Here is an 18,191-nt window from a genome sequence, read left to right as displayed (position 1 = left end):
TTCTTCCCAAGGACGGTTGGTATCTTTAGAGCAATATAAAAAAGGGTGAGGTAATTCATTGAGACACAAGAAAATGTTTGGAAGAATTTGCACAAACAGTATACAAACTATATTCTTGTTTCTAGTTAGTAGCACTTTTTCTATGGATTTTTAATGAACATTTTATGATGAAAAATTTGTAGTGGTTGCAAAACCTTAACATAACTAATGGTTTCTGAAGTTGTCTTCCGTAGGTTATTGAAAACGTAAAAAAGAATTGATCTTTTTGTAAGTGTTTATAATTACCCCAGCAACTTGTGATGGGAAAGTAGGCTCCATGGGTGTTGATTCTGAGCAAGTTAGTTCATGATTTAAATTTGATAAGGAAAAGTCATATGGTTGATAAAATATTTTAATGGTTTCACTCTGTAATATCCCCTGTATGATTTGGTCACAGAGACATAGGACACAAGAATATTTTCTTACAGAAAAATCTGTGTAGCTCATTTCAACTTGTGGGAGCTGTGATTTCTTGTGGTCATGCTGCTCTGGTAGTATATTTTAAGAAAACCTTGAAATGTGTAACCTGATAGATTTCTTCCTAGCCTTCAGGGGAAGCTGGTTCAAAATCAATTACTAGGCTCTCATGATAGACCAAGAAAACCACAGGTCTGAACCCACTGTTATATAAGCAGATAACCTCTTGAGAGGGTTGTCTTTTTAGACTGGAATTTCTTTATTCGTCAACGTAGATTTGAAAGTAGCTCCTTAGTGCTCTAACAAAAGGAAAAAAAATGTTGGTCTCTCCCTCCTTTGAATTGTGCCTTTAGCTTAAGAAACAAAGTAAAAAAATAATGAAAATGTGGAGGCATTCGAGTTCTCCACAGGGACACCTGTACCTCACGTTTACCTGTTGATAATGTTTGTTCTGCACTAGCCCAGATATTGCTTTTAAACCTGTTCAACTGCAGAAATGAAAGCCAAGTAAACAACAACTAATCTTTGTTTCAGCCACTTCTAAGGATTCCAACAGTCTCAAAGCAAGACCAAGATCCAGGTAGTGTTTGTTTAATTTCTGCTTTAATGCCCTTTCTATCCTGTCCCCGACTAGAAATAAAATCCCAGAACCTGAAGCCCAGCCCATCAGAGTTGAAGCTTAGAATAGGGGTGAATTCACTTGTCATGAAGGGCTTGCTTGGAGCATGCGGTGCTGCTGGGAGACACTCAGTTTCTGTATTTATTAGTGCCAGAAGATGGTGGCTGCTGCTGGCTGGTCGCCTGACAAGAGGTGGTTTGTGTGCATGTGGCCCAGTTGTTGGAGCATGATAAGGAATAGAGGGCAGTAGCTTTGGAGAGAAGGAAATGTGGTTCAAAGGTAACACTGAAATTTACTGTCAGGACAAGGTGGACACCAGGAAGTGAGACGCCTGAGGGATGAAAACAGAGTAGGAAAAGAAAATGCTCACAGTGATTTTGATGAGGCTTGAGGCTTTAGGTAAGCAGTGCTCATGGTCTGTTTTATCCTGTCTTAGAGCAGCTTTTTGGCTTCACAGTTTTTAGATCCGTAGAAGCTAGTAGAAGAGGGAGAGCAAGTAAGGCAGAGCTGCGGTTGACATCAGACATCAGAGTGGAGGATGGAGGAGAAATACAGAAACATTAATAGAACATCAAAGAGGGGAAATGGTATTGGGACCACTCTTCAGTGCTGAAGTACATATGTGTACTGGACAGTACATATGTGTTTGCTTTGGCTCTTGGTGACTTTTTCTTCCTTTGGCTACGAGACACATTCCTGAAAAAGTGAATTTAAATCTGATCATATTTTATATGCTTGAAATAGTGATAATTAAGGAAACTTCATCTTTTTGTAAATCTGAGAGTTATCCCTTAGTTTATCTTTTATGTCTGGATTTTCTAAACTGGAATTCTTGTTTCCTTGTTTATAGAAGATACAGATATCTATATTCATAGTTTCTGAAATAATAGATTCAGTAATTTTATTGGCAGAAAAAAAGGTATAGTTCCTGTTTCTGTCTGTGGCTACCACATTTACTCTTTTTTTTTTTTTTTTTTTTTTAAAGGATGAATGGATCTTTTACTGTACTGGCTTAAAGTAGTGGCTTTAGGATATAAGAATAGTAACATTTGTCTGCCCTCATCATTTGAAAAACCTTTGAATTACAGAAATCTGTTTATGTGTGCTGTGTTAACTGTAAATTAAACCTCACAGTTTTCTTCTGTTGACTTCCTCTCTTTCTCAAAGTGAATGAAAGTATAAAGTTTCATAGTTACATGTTCTATTATTTTTTTTTTAATTTTTTTTAATGTTTTTTCTTTTATTTATTTGTCAGAGAGAGGAGAGCGAGCGAGCACAGGCAGACAGAATGGCAGGCAGAGGCAGAGGGAGAAGCAGGCTCCCCGCCAAGCAAGGAGCCCGATGTGGGATTCGATCCCAGGACGCTGGGATCATGACCTGAGTCGAAGGCAGCTGCTTAACCAACTGAGCCACCCAGGCGTCCCACATGTTCTATTATTAATAGAACTTTATATATTAAAGTTCTGGCCAACTTTTATATATTATTCTCTTAGGGATCGGTCTCCTGGTCTAATTTGGATGTTTTTATTTTCACTACTCCCCAACTGGGTCTTTGCTGAGACCGAGATACTCAAATTACTTTTATTTTCCTTTTTAGAATAGTAAAACTTTGTAGAAATATGAGGGAAAGAGGGAAAATCACTGTTTTAACACGACATATATTCATTATTTTGTTGATTCCCTGTACATTTGTATTTAAATTGGTTGTGTTCACAGTTTTACAGTATCACTTGTTTAATATTCAGTTAGCTTTCCATATGCAAATATGAGTATACAGGTTATATATGGAGATAGAATGGCATGAGCTATGTGTATGGGATAGTATGCCTAACTCTCTCTATATGTGTGTTGACATACACACGTGCGCACACACACACACACACACACACACACACCATATATTCTTTCTTGACTGAAGAATGTCACTAAAGCTCTTTCTGGCATAAAAGTTCTTTTAATTTCTAGCTAGAGTCTCTGATTTCCGTTTTAAATCAAGAGTTCCCAATTGAAAGCTTTGTTGTCCTTTTCTATCAATTTCCTTTCGCTCTAATTGAAAGTATGAGACCATTCTTGCTGCCAGTTCCTGCATGCCTTTGCCTTGCCTGTCTGGCCAGTTGTTTTACAGAGCCCACCCCAGAACACATTCTGTGCCATTATGGCAGCTTTATGAAAGATTGCAACCTTGCATGACAGACAAAACTCTTCAACTACCACAAAGAAACCTTGAGGGAATGATTCAGGAAAGTAAAAACTTGCTGTGTCAAAACCAGCTTTATCAAGAACTGAAGTTGCTTAATAGTGGTTGATAGGTTCTGATTTCATAAATGGCACTCTAATAGCTAAATACTAATAATAGTTTTCTGAGGTTAATTTGCCTCTAGAACACATCTCTGACTCAAAGGTCATTTATTCTTTGACATGAGCTTAGCTGAGAGGCTGAATAGAACGGATGTACACATCCACTTCTTAGAAAATCATATTGGAAACTCACCCACAAACCTGTTTCTAAGCAATAGACTAATGTACTGAGTTGAATTAATATAGAAAATAATTAAGTCTCTAACAAGTAGTTTAGCCACTGCTGCCAACAGATTTCTTTCCGGGCTCATAGGCAGTATCAGAATATTTTAAAAATGGAATTTAGAAACAGATTGGAGTTTGAATTGAACCAATATAACTTTCTAACTGTGTGACCTTTGGCAGGTTATTTATTTCTTGTTCCTTTGAATGTAATTATTGGAGTTACAATCTCAGAAGTTGTCTAGTTAGCTACTGCCTTGTTACAGAATGAAGGACAAAGTTTAGAGGAGGCTTTTGCTTGGAAAATTTCCCCAAACTGGTATTTCTCACGATAAGACAGCCTAGACCCCTCCATCTGATACATGTGTGTTTCCCTTTCCTGAAATGCGTTTGTGGCATAGTCCCTTGAGCTGCTGATTCTTCACTCTCAGCTTATCTGCCCCACTTCCATAGGTGCCTGTCATCGCATTTGCATGGGAATGGGAGAAAAGTGCTGCAGTCTGTTAAGACCCTGAAGCTCTTCTGTTCCAACACGGACGTGCCTAAGCAGAAGGCTTACGCGTTATTCTTATTAACAATACCCATAGAAACGGATCTGAATTTACAGGAAGCTTTTCCTTTGTGTAAATTTAGATCTAAGATATAATATGAACAAAGGGGTTAAAAAAGGTTCTGATTCATGGCTGGGTTTGGATAGTTATTGCCGGTAGTGGTACCCAAGGGACAGTTGAATTCGTGGTTGCTTTGAGATGGGCCTTGGTCAGTCTTTTGGAAAAGTGACTTTGACTTCTGTGGGTATTTCCATTTCAACCTTACTTCAGAGACTAAAGCTTTGCTGTCTACCTTCTGACCTTCCCTTATTTTGCTGCAGATCTTACTCTAGCACCTCCATAGAAGAGGCCATGAAAAGGGGTGAGGACCCTCCCACCCCACCACCGCGGCCACAGAAAACCCATTCCAGAGCTTCCTCCTTGGATCTGAATAAAGTCTTCCAGCCCAGTGTGCCAGGTGAAGTGCCCCTCTGCACCCCAGTCTTTCCCTTCCCTGTTGGAGTCACTGGATGTGTGTCCACCACAGAGGCCTTTGTGAGTCCACAGAATGAGCAGATCTGACCGTTTCCTGCCCCAGGAAGGTCTTCGAGTTGCTATGGTATTCTTGGGAGGGAAAGCAGTTCTAAGCAGATAGATATCCCTCGTGTCTGGAGCCTTGCCCACACTTGTATGGACCAAGAATTATGAAATTCTGTGCTAAGAGGATTAAAATACTTTAACCCCAGACAGCCCACTGAGTGCATGGCTGGGGTCTCGTTCTCTGTAATTTGTATATAAGATTGCTGTCTGTCGTTTCCTGAGATGCTTATGTAGTTCTTCTCTGAAAGAGCTTGGGGATTGACACCGGCCAGAAGCTTCCCCTGCGTCTTATCCTTGTGGTAAAGATCCTATGCCTTGGAGGATTTAATGCTAAGGGGGCTCTGCTTTCTAAATCTGACCAATGGTTCGGTGGTTGGTGGGGGGACCTGGGGCAAGAGCTCCTCCAGGTGGCTTGCTGAGGGGTTTCTGGGGGTGCCACTTCCTTGAGCCAGCTGTTATATAGCTGGGGTTGGAGGTGGGGGAGGTTGGAGGGCCCTGTCTGCGTCCCTGGCTCCCTGTGAAGTGGGAGATTTCCTCCTAGGGAACCTACAGAATAGCAGATGAGAACCATGCATGCCTTTGCTTAGCAAAGGTGCTAGGATGCAGTGCCTTCCCAAGTGTTATTTTGAGAGTAGCAAGGGCCTTTCCACTGACTAATGTAGGCAAGCTATAAATACAGTGATTTCCTGGAACTTTTTCTCTATCTGTGTGCATTTTAAATCAAGCCAGCCTCAGATGCTAGTGATTTGCAGATTATTATCTTTTCTACTAAAGCAAGAAAAGACTCTCCTTGGCTCACACATTAGCATGACCTCCGTGTCCCAACAGAGCTCAGCATGTTTTAGTTGTTCTAATAAAGTAGTCTCCTCACAGTAAAGTTACAGATTGTTTTTTAATATACTAGAGTCTGGAACTCTCTATGAAATTTGATTCTCTGCCATGAGTTCATCAGATAAAAATTTGCCTTGCATTTCCCCCCATACTTTGATCCAAATTCTGGCATAATTTCATAGTAACTGGTATTTGAGGTGGGAGTAGCCACAGATGATGATGCTATAAAAATTTCACATGGCTGGTGGATTATGACCCAGAAGATTTTTCTATACATGCAAGAAGATTAAAACAATCTGGGCAGCTATCTTAATACGTTTTCCTTACAAGGAGAAGCTGGAGACGTGCAAGCATGTCTCTGGCTGTGCAAGCCCGCGAAGAGTGCCAGCTGTGCGGGAATGGTTGTGCTGTGGCTTTTATGACATTGTGTCATATGGTGGAAGAGACAAGACTGGATTTGGAGTTCAGCTCTGCTGCTTATTAACTGTTTGATTTTCAGCAAGTGACTTAATCTTTCTGCATTTTGGATTTTTAATCTCTAAAAATAGGGCCAGCAGTCCATGGAGCTGTCGGGTTTTGGCGAGATAATAAACATAATCCTAATAGCAACATGTTTGACATCTAGGCACTCATTTGGCTAGAAATCATTGAGGAAAGGGAATCTGAGGTTAAAGTCCCTTGCCCCCCTTGATCACCAGTGGTTCAAGTCTGTGATCCACTCCCTGCAGTTCCTCAGTGGGCTCACAGAGGGACTGAGCCCCCCGGTTGCCTGCTGTATTATGAGCAAAGGACTGTGAAAAACAGAGTAAGTGAGGCCAGGTTGCTGAGTCAGAGTGGCCTATGGTGGACTGACAGTGTGGAAAAGAAATACAGTGGAGAGAAGATGCAAAGACGCAAGAATGAAAGAGGGAAGTAAAGAAAATATGAGATGGTTGTTACATAGGAGTGGTGATGTTTATATAAAGGGAAGAGAAGAAAGAATAGAAGACTGTAGTGACCAAGGGGAGGAGAGCCCATAGAGAACTCTTCCACAGACTCGGTGAAAGATTTGGATGGGATTTAAGGGAAGAACTTAGAAGAGGCTGGCATCAATGTCTTCCAATTTAGGAAGATCGGTAACATGATATGGGGAAGAATATCAAAGGGCTCATTTCAAATGTAAATCTATAAAAGTGAACAAGCCACTTTGGCAGTATGGGACAATTGGCTTTACCTTTGATATCTGTAAAAACAGTATGAATTTAAATTTATGGGAGTCTAGATTATCCCAGGGCTCTAGGTAGGTGGGTCCTGGTATTATGCCTAAAGTGTATGTTTTCATAGGGAGAAGTTGATATGACACAATTGCTGTGTGTAAAAGGGAGATCACCTTTGTTGTTGTTGTTTTCAAAAGATTTTATGTATTTATTTGAGAGAGAGCACAAGCAGGGGGAGCGGGAGAGGGGGAAGCAGAGAGCCCAATGGGGGCTCGCTCCCAGGACCCCAGGATCATAACCTGAGCTGCAGGCAGACGCTTAACCAACTGAGCCACCCAGGTACCCCATGGGAGATCACCTTGGTAATAGCTGGTGCATGTCAGGGGGCCGTCCTTTCAAGGCCCAAACAGCTGCTGCATTTGAGAGAAGATAAAAATGTGCAAGAAAGTCTCAGTGATGATGCAAGTATACAAAATCTAGATGCAATCAGACCTGGGATGTCTGGATTTTATTGCTCTATGCTTAGAGCCTCGAAACATATTTTATTTTATTAGTACTTTGTTTTAGAAAACATATTATATTACTAAAATTCCTGTAAGAAAAATCACACTGTGAAGGCAGTACTTTTTAGATCCTAACTTCCTTTTCCTCATTGAAGCAGTTGTTTTCATAAAGCAAATTTTTTCATAACGAATTTCGTTTGTTCCAGCCTGTGGGGTGGGAACTCCCCTCCTGCTCTCAACAGTGACCGCCCCTTCCAGAGCCATGCCTAAAGCTTGCAGCTGGTGGTTGCCACGGTGATGGTCAACCCCTTTAGTGCTGCCTCTGCCGCAGATAGCCCAGATAGCCCAGTCATTGAGCATCTACCTACAGATGGGGCAGAGGGGGCAGAAGTTGTGGGCAGAAGGGGCAGAGGTTGTGTGGAGGAAAAATAGCCATCCCTTTAAAGCTGCAGACCAGAAACCTTCATCACTTCCACTCAGCTCTAACTGGGGAAACCTAGTCCCTTGGATATAGCTAGCTGCTGGGCAGCTGGGAAAGGTAGTTCCTGGTGGGATAGTCATTTCCCATTGACACCCCTCTTACTGTGAAAGAGGAGAGTGGATGTTGGTGGGCAGCTCTTTCTCCCACATTGCATGTGGCCAGATATATTCAGATCCACATGTTAAAGCCATTGTGATGGCTGAACAAAACATCTATGGGTAGCATCTACCCATGGATCACTAATGTTTTATTTCTGCTTTAGACATTACTGATAATAATAGCTCATTCCAGGGTTAAGAAATTATGGTACATCCATATTATGAAAACTTAGGAAGCAGTTAAAAAGATTTAGGTATGTGTACTGTCTGACATAAATTAAGTGAAAGAGGCACGGTGCAGAATACGTATGTTCTTAAGTGTATAGGCAGTTTTTGGAAGGTTACTTAGGAAATTGGTAATAGAAGAAATGAGGATGACTGGGGACAGGAGTGAGAGAGAAACTTACTTCTCATTGAATACACACTTCTATCTTTTAAATTTTGCCTTAAGTACAGATAGTATAGAAATTTTGCTTTTCATTCAGTAGCCACAGTGACCAGATAGTACCTGAGAGTACCAGAAATGTCCTTCCTGGCTGAGTTTACCTGCCTCAAATTTACCATACTCTGTCCAGGGTATTTTTATGACCAGCCTCCTGCCACTTTGTAGAATGCAGCTAAAATGACAGAAGCATTCTAGAACATTCCTTAAGGCTCTGATACGTCCTTCACATTCCTCCTCAGTGCCCTTCCAATATTGAGAAATAGTTTTGGAGGACTCCCTATAGCCTCCATTGTGAGATGGACAGGTGGGCAAAGTGTGATAAGGGCTCTGTCTTAACTTGGAAGGGGGTTGTATTTTTTAGTTGGCCAGCTGAGACGAGTCCATCTAGGTTTCTCTAAAAATTGATATTTCTTTCTGCATCTTGAGAAATATGTAAACCCTTTGGGAATAGGAGATACAACATTTCTTACCTAATTTAACCTTTCAAGTTCTCTAAAGGATGAATTTGCTCACTCAAACAGCTTCAACCTTACGGATTTCCTTATTGTATCATTCTTGTGAGAGCTACTTGTTCCCTTTTAAAATCTAGTAGGATTATGGTATTCCTGCTCTACTCCCAAACTTTTGGGTCCACGTTACGCAGCTATCTAAGGGTTCAGTTTGGCAGTCTGGACAGGTTTTTTTAAAAAATGAAAACTTCATTGGGGTAAAATCCACACACTGTAAAATTCGCCCTTTTAAAGTATATAATTCAGTGGTTTGTAGCATATTTATACTGTTGGACAGCCACTAGCATTATCCAATTTTAGAACATTTTCCTCACCCCAAAAAGGAACCCCATACTCATTAGTAGTCCTTCTTCATTCCCCTATCCTCTCCCCACAGCTGTTGGCAACCTCTAATCTACTTTCTGTTTCCATGAATTTGCCTGTTCTGGACATTCTGTATTAGTGGCATCACACAACATATGGTGTTTTGTAACTGGCTTCTTTCACTTGGTATAATGTTTACAAGGTGTATCCATGTTGTAACATGTAGGAGTACTTCATTCCTTTTATGGATGAATAATATTACGTTGTAGGAATATGACACATTTTATTTATCCATTTATCAGTTCATGGATATGCATAGGAGTGGAATTTCTGGGTCATATGATAAGTCTAAGTTGGACATCTTGAGGAACTACTGAAGTGGCCGCACAGTTTACTATCTCACTAGCATTGTCTGAGGACTGCAGTTTTTCACTCTTGAAGTGCTTATTGTTGCCCATCCTTTTTATTTTAGTCAGCCTAGCTGGTATGAAATGGCATCTTATCATGGTTTTGATTTGCATTTTCTTTTTTCAAATTATTATTTTAAAATAATCTCTGTAGCCAGTGTGGGGCTCAAAGCCACTACCCTGAGATCGAGAGTTGGCTGCTGTGCCAGCTGAGCAGCCAGGTGCCCCTTGATTGGCATTTTCTAGTGACTAATGATGTTGAACACCTTTTTGTGTGCTTATTGGCCATATTTATGTCATTTTTGGAGAGCTGTTCAAAATCTTAGCCCATTTTTATTTTTTTATTTTTTTTTAAAGATTTTATTTATTTATTTGACAGAGAGAAATCACAAGTAGGCAGAGAGGCAGGCAGAGAGAGAGGGGGAAGCAGGCTCCTTGCTGAGCAGAAAGCCCGATGCGGGGCTCGAACCCAGGACCTGGGATCATGACCTGAGCCGAAGGCAGCGGCTTAACCCACTGAGCCACCCAGGCACCCCTCTTAGCCCATTTTTAAATTGGGCTATTTGTCTCTTATTCTTGAGTTGTAAGGTTTTTTTTGTGTATTCTGGATGCAAATCCCTTTTCACATACATAATTTAAAAATATTTCTCTCATTTTGTGGGTTGTCCTTTCAACATTTATTTTTCTTTTAAAGATTTTATTTATTTGACAGACAGAGATCACCAGTAGGCAGAGAGGCGGATAAGAGAGAGAGGGGGAAGCAGGCTCCCCGGCTCCCCGCGGAACAAAGAGCCCGATGTGGGGCTCGATCTCAGGACCCTGGGATCATGATCTGAACCGAAGGCAGAGGCTTTAACCCACTGAGCCACCCAGGCGCCCCATCCTTCCAACATTTTTTTTTTTAAAGATTTTATTTATTTATTTGTCAGAGAGAGCGAGAGAGCGCGCGCGCACAGGCAGACAGAGTGGCAGCAGAGGCAGAGGGAGAAGCAGGCTCCCCACAGAACAAGGAGCCTGATGTGGGACTCGATCCCAGGACGCTGGAATCATGACCTGAGCTGAAGGCAGCAGCTTAACCAACTGAGCCACCCAGGCATCCCGTCCTTCCAACATTTTTAATGGTATCCTTTGAAGTGCAGAAGCTTTTAATTTTGATGAAGTCCAGTTTATTTATTTTTCTTTTATCATTTGTGCTTTGGGTGTCATAGCTAAGAAATCATTGCCTAACTCAGGGCCACAAACACGTACTCCTCTTCTAAGATTTTTATATTTTTAGCTGTTACATTTAAGTCTGTGATCCACTTTGAGTTGCTATTTTTTGTATGTGGTGTGAGGTAAGGGTTCAAATTTTGGGTTTTTGTTGTTGTTTGTTTTTTCATGGGACTATCCAGTTCTCCCAGTACCATTTGTTGAAAAAACTATTATTCCCCGTTTAATTTTCCTGGCACCCTTGTTAAAAATCAACTGACCATTTAACATAAAGTCTTATTTCTGGATTATCAATTCTATTCCATTGATATTAATATATCTATCCTTGTGCTAGCACCATACTGTTGTGATTGTTGCAGAATTGTAATACATTTTGCAGTTGGGATATGTGTCTGTGCCCACTTTCTTCTTCCTCTTCTTCTTTTTCTTTTTCTTCTTCTTTTCTTTTTTTAAAAAAGATTTATTTATTTGAGAGAGAGAGAGCGCGAGCAAGTGCACAGAGTGGGGAGGGGTAGAGGGAGAGGGACAGAAGGAATCTCAGGCAGACTACCTGGTGAGCATGGAGCCCGATGTGTGGCTTGATCTCAAGACCCTGAGATCATGACCTGAGCCAACATCAAGGGTCAGACGCTTAACCAACTGAGCCACCCAGGTGCCTCTCTTCTTTTTCAAGATTGTTTTGCTTTTTCTGGGTCCTTTGCATTTCCATATGAAATTTAGGATTAGGTTGTCAATTTCTGTTTTTTGTTTCTTTTTAAAAGGCAACTGGGAGTTTGGTAGGGATTGCACTGACTCTTTAGATCAGTTTGGTTAGTACTGCTATCTCAACAGTATTTTGCCCCCAACTTTATAATGAGGCTAATGGACAAATAAAAATTGTACATATTTATGGCATACAAAGTTATGTTTTCCATCTTAACAATATTAAGTCTTCTTCTTTTTTTTTAGATTTTATTTATTTATTTGACAGAGATCACAAGTAGGCAGAGAGGCAGGCAGAGGGAGAGGGGGGGGGGAAGCAGGCTCGCTACCGAGCACAGAGCCCGATGTGGGGCTCGATCCCAGGACCCTGAGACCATGACCCGAGCCGAAGGCAGAGGCTTTAACCTACTGAGCCACCCAGGCACCCCAACAATATTAAGTCTTCTAATCCATGAACACAGGATATATTTTCATTATTTAAGTCTTTAATGTCTTTCAACAATATTTTGTAGTTTTCACAAATAAGTTTTGTACTTGTAAAAATTTATTCTTAAGTGTTTTGTTTGATGTTAGCCTAAAGGGAATTGTTTTCTTAATTTCATTTTTTGCAGTCTTCATTGCCAGTGTATAGAAATATAATTGGTTTTTATTTATTGATCTATCTTGTAACCTTGTTGAATTTGTGTGTTAGTTGTCTGGACACATCTTTATCCTTAACTTAGATAATGAGTTTGGCAGCATACTGTTGGACTTCTAACTGCTTAACTAATCATGCAGCTACTACAAATCATGGAGGGAATCCCTTTTAGTGTTTGGAAAGCATTTAAAGAATTATTACTGACTGCTTGCATTCAGCTGTACTTTTTCTCTCATATGTGAGACCAGTTGATCTAGTTACTTTATCAGTAGTATATTCTTTCTTTTTCCTAAAGATTTTATTTATTTGAGAGAAAGAGAGAGTGAGCGATGGGGAGGGGGAGAGAGAGGATGAGAAGCAAACTTCCTGCTGAGCAGGGAGTCCAATGCGGGCCTCAGTCCCAGGACCCAGAGATCATGACCTGAGCCTAAGACAGTTGCTTAACTGACTGAGCCACCCAGGTCTCCTGAGTAGTATATTCTTTACCTGTCAGTATAGTGTCCACTCTGTCCCAAGCCAAATTTCCCTATTTGTTAGAGTTGTTTTTAGGCTCTTTATTAACACCTAGCACTAGATACGTAGTGAATTTGAGGCTTACTTGGTACAGGGTACACATTTAAAGCATTCCATGCATTGTCTCTTATCCTTACAATAACCCTAATGAGGTAGGTGCTGTTGTATCCCCGCTTTAGAGAAACAGAAACTGAGGAACAAAAGTTAATTTGGCTAAGGTCATGGAGCTCGTAGATGGTGGTGCTGGGCTTTAAGCTCGAGTCGCCCAATGCTAGGGCCTACACTCCACTGCCTTAAGAAGGGGCAAGTATTTCTTTTCTCTCTACCCCACTTGCATCTCCCAACTTCTCCATTTGGCCAGATATTTGGTAGTCATGTCTCTATTCAGCTGCCTATGCTGGACATTGAATTCTTTTTTATCCCCTTAACTTAGAAGGCTCAACACTCAGCATGGAGCCCAACGTATGGCTTGAACTCACAACTTTGAGATCAAGACCTGAGTTTGAGATAAAGAGTCAGATGCTTAACTGACTGAGCCACCCAGGTGTCCCTGGATGTTGAATTCTTAAGAAGGGGCAGAAGGCCCAGTGCTATTACTCCTGTTGGTTGCAGCCCTCATCCTCCTTCACTAGCCAGCTGAGAACTGAGATTCAGCTCCACACCTGGGCAGTTGGCTTACAATTCTAATTTGAGTAGGGGCGCCTGGGTAGCACAGTTGGTTATGCGTCTGACTCTTGGTTTCAGTTTAGGTCATGATCTCAAGGTCATGAGACCAAGCTCTGTATTCGGCTCCATGCTAAGCATGGGGTCTGTTTGAGTTTCTCTCCCTTTCTTCCCCTCTCCCTGCCCCACACAAGTTCTCTCTCTCTCTTTGCTCTCTCTCTCTCAAATTAAAAAAAAAAAAACCTCATTTGAATTTGTATAAAATTCAGACATTACATATCTGACCCTTAAGTTCTTTTCCACCAAGCCTGGTATCCTCCCCAGGAAAGGTATCCTTCTGACATTTTCTAGTCCATTTATAACACCAATTTCATGGTTTTTGTCTTTAAAATAATTGACATCACATTGTACATGTTTCTCCTGTGCTTTTCCAGAATTTGTTATTTCTTGGAGATCTATCCATGTCAGTACTGATAATTTTGTCATCCTTTTATATACATTCTGTATACTGGCTACTTTGTTAAAAACTGTATTATGGAAAACTTCAGATTTATGTAAAAGTAGAAAATCTCCATCCCCAGATCAACTGCCAGATATTATATAATTTCATACATACTTTATATGTATCTCTAATTGGTAAGGTCTTTTACAAAAATTTAATTAGGGCTCCTGGGTGGTTCAGTGGGTTAAGCCTCTGCCTTTGGCTCAGGTCTTGATCCCAGGGTCCTGGGATTGAGCCCCACACTGGGCTCTCTGCTCAGCAGGGAGCCTGCTTCCCCCTCTCTCTCTGCCTGCCTCTTTGCCTACTTGTGATCTCTCTCTCTCTGTGTCAAATAAATAAATAAAATCTTTTAAAAAAATTGCTAAACCTTAATCATATCTGTTCTTCCCTCTTTTGTATTTCTTACAAACTGGCTGGTCAGATCTAGGCTTGCTTAGAATCACACTCTATTTTTAGCAAGAGTAGTTCCTAGTGATACTGTGTATTTTCTACTGTATCACATTAGGAGGTCTCTGATATCTAATGGCTCCATTTTTGTGATGTTCAATTTATCAGTGGGTTCATGAAATATTAGCCTGATTTATCCGTTATGACAGAGATCCCTAGCAGCTGCTCAGATAATCATTTTATCAGGTAATGATCCTCATTGCCCACATGCAGTGGTGTGTTGGTAAATGTTTAACTGGCTATTTACTGATTTTTATGGTATAAACATTCCTGCCACAGCCACTTTTATTCTTACTGATGTGTCACTAAATGAGGGGTTGGAACATATGTATACAGTTGGCTCTCATAAATTGGTATGAGCTGTTTTTAGCAAACTGCTGCTTAGGTCCATTATTTCATTGGTAGTTATAAAACAGTGATACTCCCATTTCTTATACCTTTATTAATTTGGGCCTTAGTTTATTTACCCATTTATCTATTATTAGACATTTTGCTTACAATTGTTACAAAACTTGTGAGCTGAAGAATACCATAAAATGACACAATTCTTGGGGTGCCTGGGTGGCTCAGTTGGTTAAGCATCTGACTCTTGATTTTGTGTCAGGTCATGATCTCAGGGTCATGAGGTCAAGCCTCGTGTTGGGCTCCACACCCAGCTTAAGATTCTGTCTCTCCTTCTCCCTCTGCCCTCACGCCACTCTCATGCATGCTCTCTCTCTCTCCCTCTCTGTAAAAAGAAAAACAACAAAAAAGCAATAGTGTTCTCAGTATATGCATTTGAGTTTAGAGAGTTTAATGAAAACTGAAATAGACTTCAGTAATGGTGACTGGCAAAAGTGTCCTTTCATTTAACCAATATTTATTTAACACTTATTGTGTACTAGGTACTGTGGAGAATTGTAAGAGGAATATGGATATGGCCTCACTTTCTGCTAATCAGTGTTACAGTTATATGTGAGAACGGTGCTGTGTCTGGGAGGTTCCTAACTAGGATGATCTGTAGATATGTTGGAGTGGTTGTACAGGCTGTTGAGCTAGCCTTTGAAGGATGGATATAATTTTTGGAGCCAAATTCTGTTGATTTTTCTTTGATATCTGCCTTGGTTCACTTCTTACTACCATTTGCCTTGAAGACTACTATAGTAATCTCCTGTCTGATTTGCTTGCTTTGTTCTTTCCTTCATAGAGCAGCAGGATTAATTTTCTTAAGCTCAGCTATGATGTCACTTCCCTATTTCAAACTTTTCAGGCCTTTCAATGTAAACACCAAATTCCGTTGTCTTAACAGCTAGACGTAAAACCACGAGAACACATGAATTCAGTAAGGGGCAAGCCCCAATGCCTGGAATGCTCAGGGAGGAGTGTATTTCAGGAATAAGTGGAGACCAGAAGTCTAAGTTTTGCCGACTGACCAAAAAGAATGGAGGCTAGGGGAGAAGGAGTTCGCAAACCATGTTCCTAGGAAGCGTTAGAACAGTTCATTGGAGTGGTAGGGTTAATTCAGATTGCAAAAGGTGGAGTGACTGAGACACTGGTTTGGTGTGGTTGTTCATCACAAACTCACTTTGAAGCGTTTCAGACTTAGATGTTGGTTTGACTATATGTCACATTTTTCAAATTCGTGGTAGAAAAGAGACCCTACCAAGAAAATAGAATCTTTTTCCAAGTTGCTTGCTTGCCTTCCATTGAAGACACACACACATAAACATTTTTAACCAACCTACAGAGTTTCATAGTAAAATGATTAGGAGTAACACATTCATGTAAAAGTAATAAGAGAAATGAAACTTGACCTTAACCAAAGTCAATTCGCATGCATTTTTATTGCTTAACTCTGCCTAGGTCTGTGTCTGGGACCTCGTTAACCTGTATCACATATCCTGTGGTGCAAGAAGAAGGAGTTACTAGAAAAAACTGGCAAATTCTAAAATCATAGAGTGTCAGTGCTAAAAGACAACATACATGACATCTTGGCCACCTCTCACATATTACAGGAGATGAGACTGAGATCCAGAAAATGCAATTGCTTTGTTCTCCATCGGAATCCTCTTTGTTCAAGTTTTTGTTACAACAGATTTGGTATCAGAGAAAGCAATCTATATTAATTTAACTTGGGCACACCTTACTATTTTTCTACAGGCGGTAATTAATCTGAAGTTAAAAGATATATCAAAGAATAGATATGGGGCCCAATATGCAAGAAACTAATATTGTTTTTCTGTGTTTTCTTTTATGTGATTTACAGTATTGGACCAATTTCCCTGAGGTTCTTTAGGGAGACATAAATACTTCATAAATACTGGAAGATCTTAGGAATTTATTTTTTTTGATGATCAAAAATTGTTATGAATATAAATTGTTATTCAAATTGTTGTGTTAAATATCTACAAAAAAGGAAAGGAATCGTATACTGAATCCCTGGCCTCAACAGTGATCAACTATGGCCCATTTTGTTTCATCTATGTTCCCTCTCCCATATGATTAATTATACTTTTTCCCCTACCCTTAGCTTGAAAAAAAAACTATTGAGGTATAATTTTCAGACCATAAAGTTCATCCATTTTAAGTGTACAACTCAGTGACTGACAGTAAATTTATCAAATTGTGCTGTCACCATAATCCAGTTTCAGAAATTTTCAGCACCCCAGGAGTACAGTCAGTCCCCATGCCCAGCTTCCGACAACCAGTCATCTACCTCCTGTTTTTATAGATTTGCGTTTCTGGAAATGTCGTATAAATGAAATCATAAATATGGGGTGTTTGTGTCTGGCTTGCTAAACTTTATGTGATGTTTTCGAGGTTCATCTAAGTTGTAGCATGTATCAGGATTTCATTTTTTAATTATGGAATAGTGTTCCATTGTATGTACGTACCACATGTTGTCTCTCCAGTCTTCAGTTTCATGGACACCTCAGTTGTTTATACTTTTTGCCTGTTAGGAATAATGCTACCATGAACACTTACATACAGGTCTTTGTGGGACATATGTTTTCATTTCTCTTGGCATAGGACCTAGGAGTGGAATTACTGGGTGTATGGTAACTTTAAGAAACTGCTGAACTGTTTTCTGAAGTATCCATACTCTTTTACATTTTCACCAGCAGTGTGCAAGGGTTACTGTTTCTTCCCATTTTTACCAATGCTTACTATTTTTTTTTTTAATTATAGCTGTCCTGCTGGGTGTGAAGTGGTTTTTTGTTGTGGTTTTGATTTGTTTCCCTGATGACTAATGATGTTGAGCATCTTTTCATGTGCTTATTAATGATTTCTATGTCTTCTTTGATGAAATGCCTACTGAAATCATTTGCCCACTTTTAAATTGGGTGTTTGTCTTCTTTTTTGGGGGGGGGATGGTGTTCCCCTTTTTATTGTTGAGTGTGTATTCGGGAGTTCTTAGTGTATTCTGGGTACAAGGTCTTTATCAGATGTGTAATTTGCAAATATTTTCTTCCCATTCTGTGTCTTGTCTTTCCATTTTCTTAGTGGTGTATTTTTTTTTTTAAAGATTTTATTTATTTATTTGACAGACAGAGATCACAAGTAGGCAGAGAGGCAGGCAGAGAGAGAGAGAGGGGGAAGCAGGCTCCCTGCTGAGCAGAGAGCCCGATGCGGGGCTCGATCCCAGGACCCTGAGATCATGACCTGAGCCGAAGGCAGCGGCTTAACCCACTGAGCCACCCAGGCGCCCGTTAGTGGTGTATTTTGAAGCAAAAAAGTTTTGCATTTCAATGAAGTACAGTTTATCAATTCTTTCCTGTTTAGAATGTTCTTTTGGTGTCACATCTAAGAAATCTTTGTCTAACCTAATGTCTTGAAGCTTTTCTGTTATTTATTTCTAAAAATACTACAATGCTAGCTCTTATATTCATGTCTCGAATCCATTTTTCTTTAAATTTTATTTGTAGTGTGAGCTGAGGGTCTAAGTTCATTTCTTTATATGCGGATATCCAGTTGTTTCAGCCCTGCATGTTGAAAAAAACTCCTATTGAGTTGCCGTGGCACCTTTGTTGAAAATCACTT

General features: G+C 40.2%; 1 protein-coding gene across 6 annotated transcripts in view; it reads left to right on the top strand.

Annotated features, from left to right (window-relative positions):
- Positions 1-18,191, top strand: part of REPS2 (RALBP1 associated Eps domain containing 2) — a 222,139-nt gene that overhangs the window by 131,081 nt on the left and 72,867 nt on the right. For 4 of the 6 annotated variants that reach the window (XM_047714687.1, XM_047714688.1, XM_047714686.1 and 1 more), the window contains exons 12-13: positions 991-1,036; positions 4,467-4,603. The exons of the other annotated variants lie outside the window; for them this stretch is intronic. In XM_047714687.1, the coding sequence (XP_047570643.1) occupies positions 991-1,036; positions 4,467-4,603 (183 nt within the window). The remainder of the gene's footprint in view (positions 1-990; positions 1,037-4,466; positions 4,604-18,191) is intronic. 6 annotated transcript variants of the gene reach the window in all.

The sequence above is a fragment of the Lutra lutra genome, chromosome X, assembly GCF_902655055.1.
Source record: "Lutra lutra chromosome X, mLutLut1.2, whole genome shotgun sequence".
NCBI lineage: Eukaryota > Metazoa > Chordata > Mammalia > Carnivora > Mustelidae > Lutra > Lutra lutra.
Note: the sequence above shows the minus strand (reverse complement) of the source record. Positions and strands in the feature narration are given on the sequence as shown.